The sequence below is a fragment of the Nematostella vectensis genome, chromosome 15, assembly GCF_932526225.1.
Source record: "Nematostella vectensis chromosome 15, jaNemVect1.1, whole genome shotgun sequence".
Lineage (NCBI taxonomy): Eukaryota > Metazoa > Cnidaria > Anthozoa > Actiniaria > Edwardsiidae > Nematostella > Nematostella vectensis.
Genome location: NC_064048.1, coordinates 8068096 through 8079514, shown reverse-complemented (window position 1 = coordinate 8079514; position 11419 = coordinate 8068096). Strand labels below are relative to the sequence as shown.

General features: G+C 41.1%; 1 protein-coding gene across 1 annotated transcript in view; it reads left to right on the top strand.

Annotated features, from left to right (window-relative positions):
• LOC5510003 overlaps positions 1-9681 on the top strand; it is a 17603-nt gene extending 7922 nt beyond the window's left edge. Inside the window, exons 5-11 of the mRNA XM_048723104.1 lie at positions 1285-1607; positions 2165-2306; positions 2755-3077; positions 3371-3521; positions 5801-6202; positions 7253-7630; positions 8229-9681. Coding sequence (XP_048579061.1) covers positions 1285-1607; positions 2165-2306; positions 2755-3077; positions 3371-3521; positions 5801-6202; positions 7253-7630; positions 8229-8491 — 1982 coding nt within the window. The 3' untranslated portion in view covers positions 8492-9681. The remainder of the gene's footprint in view (positions 1-1284; positions 1608-2164; positions 2307-2754; positions 3078-3370; positions 3522-5800; positions 6203-7252; positions 7631-8228) is intronic.
• Positions 9682-11419: the final 1738 nt, after the last annotated feature.

Here is an 11419-nt window from a genome sequence, read left to right as displayed (position 1 = left end):
CATTTGCTGTTATTTGGATAATTTTCTTTTTTTATGCCAGCTGAACGGTGGCAAAGTTGAGAGATTTGGCTTGGATCCTAAGCTAAAACAGTTGAAATTTTGAAAGTTGCCTTAAAGTTAATTAACATTGCCTTGAATGCACCATTTTTGGTCAAAACATCAAACTTGGCAATGTTAGCTGTTTGGTAATATTTTTATTTTGAGTGATGACGTCATGCAGCCGATCACGTGACTATTGCAAATCAATATTTCAAAAAATTATCCGCTGGCGGATACGCTATGAAAAAGAGAAAAATCGCATGTTTTTATGTTCCTTTGAAACACGTCTGCACACTGATGTTTTAACCGGCAAGACAAGTTTAGCCTTTTGGTCCCAAATCAACATTTTGATTAGCAGCAGGTCACGTGACTTAACAAAATATTTAATATGTTGTTAACGGCAGAGAAAATTCCGGATGCTAAAACGCTATCATATGACAAACATAAATTCAACACTTATTTAGTAAACACCTTTGTCCAAGCCGTTTTCACCACCGGCGGAAAGGCGAAAAACTATTTTGTCACGTGATCTATTATGTGACGTCATCACCAGCAAGAAAACATTACGAAAATGTTAAGGCCGTCGACTTTAATAATCTTGCCAAAAAGAATGAATTTAAGGCGATGTTAACAAAGTTTAAGGCAAAAAGTTATATTCGATTCTAAGAGCCTACTACCCAGGCCTTAATATACTTAAGAAAGTTTGCAGAGAATCTTTTATTCTATTCACCTTTCTCGTGACGGACTTGCGCTAAGACATCAAAATGACAGCAACGAAAAGCAACTTAAAGTCAGAAAGCTTTTATTCATTTTCATTTAAAGACTTTATTTTCCGTCAATCTATCGGGTATGATAGGTACAGTCTCATTTGTGTTGTTTATTTTGGCTTGAATTTGCCACCCAAAAGGTCACGTGATCCCTTAGCGCAAGTCTCCTATTTAAAAAAAAAAAAGATGACATTCTGCGGTGCGATAAAAACTTTCTTTAAGCGCTGTTGAATTCGAGCTGGTTGATTTAAGGAGGTCAAGTGTGTTCGTTTTTAATCTAAAGCCATTTTCTTATAAATGGTTTGCTTCGTTTCTTACCTATTTGCTCACTGGCACACTTACTTGCTCATTTTTAAAATGGTTAATAATAAAAACAAGAACGACGATGATGATGATGATGATGACGACGACGACGACGATGATGATGATGATTATGATGACGATGATGATGATGATATCTTCTATTTTTTTGTTTCAGATGACCTATACCCGATAGGAATGTACAGTGGTGACATACCTGACAGCTCTATTAGTGCATCAAGTGAAGACACTGGCACACCTGCTCATAATGGCCGCCTTAATCGCATTGAACTACAAAAAAGTCAATCATGGAAGCCAGTTACTTCCCAAACTAACACCTATCTTCAAATCACATTGCCAGACAAGACAGATATAACAGGCGTTGCTACTCAAGGGAACCCGTTTGCTTTAGAGTACGTGAAAACGTACACTCTCAGTTATTTGGAGGATGATAACAAGACATGGACACAATATAAGAACGGAGAAACTGACGTTGTAAAGGTGCGTTTATCAAAGTCACAAACATTAAAGTAGTCAAGGTTTCGGCGGACTTGTAGCTACCAAATCTGGATCTCTCAAAGAAATGCGAAAATGGTGTGAAGCACATAATACAAGGGTCTTGAATTCCGCGTTTTTATATATCAATCAATGGCAGTCCTTTTCTAAATGGTCCAGAAGAGCCTGTTATGCTCAAATACGTTAGGGACTGGGCTCCACTTTCAAGATGGCTTCCAGCACAATCGTAGTTAACACGAATTCCTGTAAGTTTCCTTGGAAATTCTAGACTTACAAAGTTCTAGAGCGATAAAAAAGCGATAGAAATGATGGAAGCGGACTCCCAAATATGACATGTAATGCCTAATAAGCAAATAACCGAGGGGGGGGGGGGGGGTGGTAGGTTGTTTGTCCTTTGCACAGCCTAAAGTATAGAGACACAACTGCCCCTAAAACTTTATTAAAGGTCTAACCCAAAATTTACACATTGCTTTCTGGGAGCTGTCTTAAAACTGTGACTTGCCACTTCAAGAGCTCAGTTCTATTTTCTTGCTTTATCAAAGGAATTTTATGGCAACTACGATAACAACACAGTTGTGACCCACAAGCTGACACCGATCATCTCCTCAAGTGCCATTAGGTTCCAACCACGACTACAACACTCTCGGGTTGCCATGCGAGTCGAAATATACACCTATGGAATAGGTATGTTTTACATATTAATGAGCGCGATCGTAAACCATACAGACAGGCGTGTGGAAGTTCACTTTAAACAAACTTTCCGTTTGCCCGTAATTCAGTTTATACTGTCAAAGGCTTTATTAAACTCATTATTTACTTACTACATACGTCTACCTGCCTGCCTGCCTGCCTTTTTTGTTACGATATTGCGGGAAAAGTGCAAAAAACATGCGGTGATCCGGTATTTAAAAAAAAATGCGAGATTAACTTGCTTGCTTTATTATTTACTTACTTACTTATAAGTACGATAGGCATAAGTTAGATTGCCTATATAAGAGAAACACCATTGAGCTAAAAAAAATGGATGGTTTAAAAAAAGGGGTCCAATTCATGAAAGCTATATCAAAGTTCTCAAGACCCTCAATTTTCTGCTTCGACCACCATTTCTTTCTAATTGTCTGGCTTGATATAGCTTTACCCAGTGACCTTGGCATTGCAAGTGGTGAGGTCCCGGATGATAAAATCACATCTCCTTCTACACACTTGGGATACAGCCCTGCGTTTGGGAGATTGCACTACGAGCTCAAATCGCCTTGCGCGTGGTGTTCAAAACAATTAGCCCATTCCTGGATAGAGTTCGACCTTGGTCACGCAATGGCTGTCACGGGCGTCACAATCGATCTTGCAACGCTAGGGGACTTATCGACAGCTTGGGTGACGAGCTTTGCAGTAAATATCAGTGAAGATGGGATGAATTGGTCTCCATATGCTGATATAGGATCAAAATCTCCCAAGGTAGGAGAAGGTTTTGCAAGTGCATTTAAGGTGCCAAATGTATGTAAACCAGGGTTTTAAAAGCCTCTACTATAAATGCGATGCATGGCTGACTATAGAGCGCAAAAGAAACCCTGTTTGCTACAAGCTATTTAGGCCAGAAAAGACCAACAATTCATAAATAAATACAGAACAGAACATTTTATTACTGCCGGTATCTATCTACAAGTCTTAACTTCTTTCATGCTAAACAGTCATAAATCTTCCTACTGGCTACTTCGGACCCTATTATCACTAACGATTCATTTTAAAAGGAATTTCCAGGTAATTCGAATGTCAGGAAAACAGCAGTAGCTGGTAACTTTGACCGGGCAATCCCTGCAAAGCATGTTAGGGTTATCCCTGTGGGGAGCAGCCGTAATAATCGGATATGTATGCGAGCCGGTGTACAAGGCTACAAGCCAGGTTGGTGGGGTGATACACGTGGTTATGGTTGCGTGATATACGTCGTTTTGGGTGGGTTGATACACGTGGTGTGGGTGGGTGGGTGTAAACGTGGTTGTGGATGCACGTGGTTGTGGGTGGGTGATACACGTGGTGGTGGGTGGGGTGATGCACGTGGTTGTGGGTGGGGTGATACACGTGGTTATGGGTGGGGTGATATACGTTGTTATGGGTGGAGTGATACACGTGGTTGTGGGTTGGATGATACATGTGGTTGTGGGTGGGGTGATACACGTGGTTATAGGTGCGGTGATACACGTTGTTATGGGTGGGATGATACACGTAGTTATGGGTTGGGTGATACACGCGGTTGTGGGTGGGGTGATACACGAGGTTGTGGGTTGGGTGATTACGATGTTATGGGTGGGGTGATACACGTTGTTATGAGTGGGATGATACACGTAGTTGTGGGTTGGGTGATACACGTGGTTGTTGGTGCGGTGATACACGTTGTTATGGGTGGGATGATACACGTAGTTATGGGTGGGGTGATTACGATGTTATGGGTGGGGTGATACACGTGGTGTGGGTGGGTGGGTGTAAACGTGGTTGTGGGTGCGGTGATACACGTGGTTGTGGGTGCGGTAATACACGTGGCTGTGGATGGGGTGATTGCGATGTTATGGATGGGGTGATACATGTGGTTGTGGGTGGGGTGATACACGTGGTTATAGGTGCGGTGATACACGTGGTTATGGGTGGGGTGATTACGATGTTATGGATGGTGTGATACACGTGGTTGTGGGTGGGGTGATACTGTTGGTTATGGGTGGGGTGATATACGTGGTTATGGGTGGGGTGGGGTGATACACGTGGTTGTGGGTTGGATGATACATGTGGTTGTGGATGGGGTGATACACGTGGTTATGGGTGCGGTTGCACACGCTGTTATTAGTGGGATGATACACGTAGTTATGGGTTGGGTGATACACGTGGTTGTAGGTGCGGTGATACACGTTGTTATGGGTGGGATGATACACGTAGTTATGGGTGGGGTGATTACGATGTTACGGGTGGGGTGATACACGTGGTGTGGGTGGGTGGGTCTAAACGTGGTTGTGGGTGCGGTGATACACGTGGTTGTGGGTGCGGTGATACACGTGGTTATAGGTGGGGTGATACACGTGGCTGTGGATGGGGTGATACACGTGGTTGTGGGTTGGGTGATACACGTGGTTGTGGGTGGGTGCCGTGATACACGTGGCTGTGGGTGGGGTGATACACGTGGTAGTGGGTGCGGTGATACACGTGGTTGTGGGTGGGTGCCGTGATACACGTGGCTGTGGGTTGGGTGATACACGTGGTTGTGGGTGAGGTCATACACGTGGTTATGGATGGGGTAACACACGTGTTTGTTGGTGAGGTGATGCACGCGGTTGTGGGTGGGTGATACACGTGGTTGTATGTGGGGTGATACACGTGGTTTTGTGTGGGGTGATACACGTGGTTATGGATGGGGTGATATACGTTGTTATGGGTGGGGTGGGGTGATACACGTGGTTGTGGGTTGGATGATACATGTGGTTGTGGGTGGGGTGATACACGTGGTTATAGGTGCGGTGATACACGTTGTTATGGATGGGGTGATACACGTGGTTGTGGGTGGGGTGATACACGTGGTTGTGGGTGGGGTGATATACGTGGTTATGGGTGGGGTGGGGTGATACACGTGGTTGTGGGTTGGATGATACATGTGGTTGTGGGTGGGGTGATACACGTGGTTATAGGTGCGGTGATACACGTTGTTATGGATGGGGTGATACACGTGGTTGTGGGTGGGGTGATACATGTGGTTGTGGGTGGGGTGATACACGTGGTTATGGGTGGGGTGATACACGCTGTTATGAGTGGGATTATACACGTAGTTATGGGTTGGGTGATACACGTGGTTGTAGGTGCGGTGTTACACGTTGTTATGGGTGGGATGATACACGTAGTTATGGATGGGGTGATTACGATGTTATGTGTTGGGTGATACACGTGGTTGTGGGTTGGGTGATACACGTGGTTGTGGGTGCGGTGATACACGTGATTATGGGTGGGGTGATTACGATGTTATGGGTGGGGTGATACACGTGATGGTGGGTGGGGTGATACATGTGGTTGTGGGTGGGAAGATACTCATGGTTATGGGTGGGGCGATACACGTGGTTTTCGGTATTGAGAAACTCTTACAGACCATTAAGAAAAGCGACAGGCCATATATTGATATGCGAAATTTCATGTTTATTTTTTCGTAGTTATCAGCTGTCCCGAAGGTTGGAAAGTGTTTCGAGGATCTTGCTATTTCTTTAACTTGGCATCACCCTTCTTGAGCTACGATCAGGCCCGTGAAGACTGCAAAGGCAGGGGAGCGAATCTAACGGACGTTCAAGATGCGAATGAGCACAGCTTCCTGAAGAGACACATCTCACCAGATGCAAATATCGGTTACTTCATTGGACTGACGGACGAGGCGGAGGAGGGAGTCTTTGTATGGCAAGACGGAAAAAAAGCTAGTTATTCGGGCTGGGGGTTGTCTGACCCCTCAGGGTCAACGAATGAGAACTGCGTCGCTTTGTTCTCCTCTTCTAGTTTTAAATTCGTTGACATTAGCTGTGCTGACAGCCTGGGACACATTTGCAAGAAGACTGTAACCGAAGGTAAAGGCAGAATTTAGATGCAGAGTTCTATAATGGGGATGGAGGGGCCGGACATAAGCCTGATGTTTTGTATATTATTTTATAAAAAGTGAAATGAATTCTACTTTTATACTGAAAAAAAAAAACGCAGTTGCTATATGCCCGACAGTCGGGACAGGTCTTGAATGGACTAAATGCCCGACAGTTTTCAATTTATCCAAATAACCCAGTAAATTGTCTTCCTAGTGAGTTCTTGTTGAAAAATGGCAAGCGAATCTGAATTGAGCTTTGTTGTCGGTATTGAATGCTTTCGTTGTCTGTGTACACCATAAAATCGTAATTTTGGTGGATTTTTCTAAGTGTCTACAGCTCTCAATTTACGCCAACACGGCAAATTGTCTTCCTAGCGATGAGCTCAAAGTATATTATATTTGTCAAGAAAGGGAAAGCGAATCTCAGCTTTGTTGTAGGTATTAAATATAGCTTTATCTTGGTTATTGCTTTTATTCAAAATTGAAGACAAATTATTTGGAGAATTTTCAAGCTCAAAATTTCAAACTAAAAAATGTACAGTATTTTTCAAACTCGATAAAAAATATAAAGATTATAGTCTTCCCTGAACGGTTGGAAATAGATGCTATTCCTTTTTTATTATTATTTCGCTAGCATGACAAAACGGCGGCTGCTCGAGCTTTTTTAAAAGGGCACCCACCCTTTCAACTGCCTAAAAATGTGAGGTTCCCGGATGATCGCGCGCGCGCCTAAGAACCGAATCGCTAAGTAACGAGAAGATATGTCCCAACACCCTTAAACTGCTCATCCAATCTTTGTTCACTCAGAATTATCAAGGTGTTTTGGGCCGAGGGGGTTCCTGTAAATAATCCAATAATGCAAAGGAAACAATATCGTTTTCGTTGTAGATTTTTTCGGTGTCCCGATCATTTACGACAGCCCAAGTGACATGTCAGTGTATCATCATCATCATCATCATCATCATTATTATTATTATTATTATTATTATTATTATTATTATTATTATTATTATTATTATTATTATTATTATTATTGCAGAACCTTATGAAATGTGCGCAAAGTTTACAACAATAACAGACTACTCTCGCCACGCAAGCTACGTCACATTGTGTTCAACACCCGACATCAGTATCAACGAGCTCGACTGGTTTGCATTCACAGATCGAACCGGTTTTCTCCAGCTCGCGACAAAGTGTGTTCCAATGAAGCGTTGCGGTGGAGTTACAAGTGGCTGGATGAGAGGTCCTCATCCTACGGTGCAAGAGGGCGTGGTTTCAAGCGAGGTGTGTTTCCATGGTGACAGTGGCTGTTGTCATGACAGTGTCAAGGTGCAAGTGAGAAATTGTCGCACGCACTTTGTGTATAAACTGGTGAAATACCTCAAGGGTCGATACTGCACAGAGAATTACCAACAAGGTTAGTCATGTGATCATAATTTCAAGCTACAAAACTCCCCTTAGGTTATTTACACCTAGCTAGTCCCAAGGACAGAGCTAAAAAATGGCAAGTTTTCCCAAAATAAGGTTTGGTTAACTTCGGTAAGCTTTAATTTTTGCAAGAATTGCCTTATGTTATGTAAACCAACATATCAAAAAGTTTTTTAACTTATGGATTCGTCTTCGAGATATGAGGCTTGAAGTGCAATTTTCAAATGTTCAAAGTATGAATTCTCCTCGTTTTTAGGGAGACGTCGGTGTCTGATCAGAAATTAAGCCAACTTTGCTCGCTAATATCTAAATTTCATATCTTCTAAATGTCTTTAAAATTTGGAGAATTTTGAGCTTATATATTGAGAATTGGAAAATTTCATGCCATTTTTTGCTCTGTCAGTCCAAAGCGTTTTTACCGGGTCTTCACGTAACAGGGAGTGAAATAGAAAACATCAAATTGCTGAATACCTGCATCGTTATTGGAAGTTCTTATTTAGATGGAACATATTTTTCACAAAAAACAAGAAGGATATTTTCTTAAAAAATCTGCTAACAGATTGTGTGTATGTTTTTTTCTCCCGCAGAACCTGTCAATGTTCTTTTTCTCCAGCACCCCGTCCCGTCCCAAATACCCGAAGGTCACGTGATTGATTCTGCCTACGACGACATCGATATGCAAGCGTGTATGAGGCTGTGCTTCGCCTGCAGTGCATGCCGGTCCTTCGCCCACAATCCATTGCAGGGCGTATGCCTTATTTACAACGCCCATCTGACCAGTGGCTTGCAAGAGAAGGATGGGTTCTTTTACTTCTCTCTTGCAGACGCTGTTACCGTAGATGTTAAGTAAGCCGTACGTACCAATACGTACGTACGAACCATTCTCCTTGTACGTACTAAGACGTACCAATCTCCGATGATTTTAACGGAAAACGCGAAAAATATTTAAAGCATTGTTTCTTTTGGAAGTTTCTTTGAGGATGTTATTGATAATTTAGAGCAGATGGCTTGTTAAATATCTCGGATTCTAATTCTTTTGTCTTTTAACGGTTGAGGTTTCCGTCGGACCTCAGGAAGTAAACTGGTGACAATGCGGCTTTATACAACTACGACGGACCGGCAGGGAGAACGTTACCCACCAAAAAACCCTTCATGCTTTGCGCCCAATTTTAACTTGTTGCCTTAAATTTTACTCGTTTGTCTAAGCCAAAAAAGTAGCACGAAAATATGTCCAAACGAAATTTTGTCATTATAGCGGAGCCCCTGCGAAGCCCCATAGTCATCTATGGTCACGATGGGATGCCTGTGTTTTCCGTATGTCCTTTCTCATTGCGTCTCTGATTGGTCGAAAATTGAAAGGGCGCGAAAGTGGGAACACTCGCCGTTTGCAAAACAAACATGCTACACAGCCAAAGCTAATAAATATTAAATATTATAAAAACTGGGAAAATACACAAATACGATCATGGAAAACGGAGCGATTTTGCGAAAAGGAATGTGAACTTAAAAGGCGGAAGCATTCAAGAAACCCTGGCATCTGACAGCTTACAGAACTACAATTGTTGTTTTTAAATGCTGAATGGGAAACCGAAAGACTTATTTAAGTACTTAAGAAGGACTTGTCGATAAAGTAGCATAGGTTAATAAATATGGACTCTGCCGTGGAGAAGTGTATTTCAGGTAAATACAAAATGTTTTTATCGGCAGAAAACTTTCGTTTGTTCTGCTCGCTGTAGAAATTGTCAAAACAATTCGTACGACAGAATTTGCCCGTTTTGTTCCCTATTAAACTTGGCCTACTATGTAAATAACAGAGGAAAATCCTTTCAAGTTTTTGCACTGAATAACATCTGCACTGCACTGCTCTCAGCAACTAGAATCGAGGAATTTGTGCATGTATATTATTATTATTATATTATTAACTATTTTTGTTGTTAAATTTTACTCGATGTAAATTGTGCAATTTGGCATTTTCCCTGGAAGATGCAACAATTTTGAAATAAATCACTGTTGTGGTAGTTTCACAATATGTATAAATAACGCTCTTTTATACCTGTCAATGGCTGTACTAGATACGAACAATAAGTGATATGTTGGGCCCCGCTTTAGGCACTAAATATATCTAGTATTTTTTTAGGAAAGCGGGGAACCATTCGCCGATATTCACTTCGCAAATAATTGTAAAATACTTTCTCACTGTTTTTCTAGAATATGTAAGATGATGTCACGAATTTCAAAATACAAGGCTGGTAGTTTGAAATGCAAACTTTTTTAGAAATAATTCTAAATACCTTTGAAAAAATTATGGGCATTCTACACACTAGACATAGCGAAACATCAGCTCTATGTATATAAAACAAAACTCAACGCTATCAGTAGCTAGTGCTCTAGACTTGAATTGTGGAAGCCATCATAGCGACACTATAGCGATATCAGTCAAATAAGCAGTCTGCTGTGCACTCCAGAACAGAGTCAACAAGTATAGCGCTTGTACTCGATAGATAAAATGTCAAAAATAGACATGTAGCATCGCTTAACTAAAACTGAAAATTCTATTACTCAACTTTAAAAATCATCTTTTGCAAGGGGATATATATTTATTAGGTACCAACGATTTCACATCTCTAGTTTGCCATAGTCCCCCTTCTCACCCGTAATATAGGACTCAAAACAAGTAACCCAATGACCACGATGAAGAGGTATCGAAAATGAAATCTATAAAAAACATCGTTATTTCCTAGTACCCTACTACCGAGTCTCTCTTTATATTGGCCTGTTTATCGCGATTTGGTGTGTGCGCGGTGTTTTGTTCTAGTTTTCTCTCGGGTAAAACAACTCAGCTACGCGACACACAGACGCGAATGACTACGATCAAAGAGTTATAGAGAAGAAGGCTTTGCTCGCAGGGTACTTCCTAGTAGCATTTATCAAATGATTGACCCCTTAGTATGATGCTTTTTGCAATATATATTTTATATTTACATGACCAACATTCGCTGATAAAAAGTTCGTGTTTCCTGTTGGTACCTAGCGTACTAATTGAACTGTTTGCTAAAGCGTTCGCGAATCAAATCATCCTCACAAATCCGTGGTAATCCAATAAAGCGTAAGACTTCGACGACCTTGGAGAACTTAAACATTGATCACAGTATGATGTTGTTTTAAATGACATCTTTTCATCTAGATTTTCTTACCTTTCTCTGTTTTAAGTTTAAGCATACTGCATAAAAAACTAACAGATATTATATATTAAAACATAATCTCTTTATATCCTAATGATTACTCTGTGATACGAAGGAAAGGGCCATAAAATCAAGGAAGTTAGAGACAGCTTATGTTTAGTTTATAGTCAAGAAGTTACTAACGGAATCAATATTTTTTACTTTTCTTTTTTTTTATATATAGATATTCTAGATATTCTTGATATCATAATTATTACTTTGTGATACGAAGGAAAGGGCCAAAAACGATCATGCAAGTTAGAGACAGCTTATGTTTAGTTTATAGTCAAGAAGGTTACGAATTCAATATTTTTCTTTTCCTTCTTTTTTTTTTTTTTACTTTACTGGTATTGTCCAATTTCTTTATCCCGAGGGCGCGTTGCGTAGGCAGAGCAGAACTCTCCCGGCAATAATAACATGTTTTCTTTTGCAGGCCGAACACGCTTAACAGCTTTAGCATTTAAGCAATGATATGGTGAAGACTGTGATATAGCATGTTTTAAAATAGAATGGAGTAATATAACAAAAAATGAAATCAAGAGAGCATAAGATAAGAG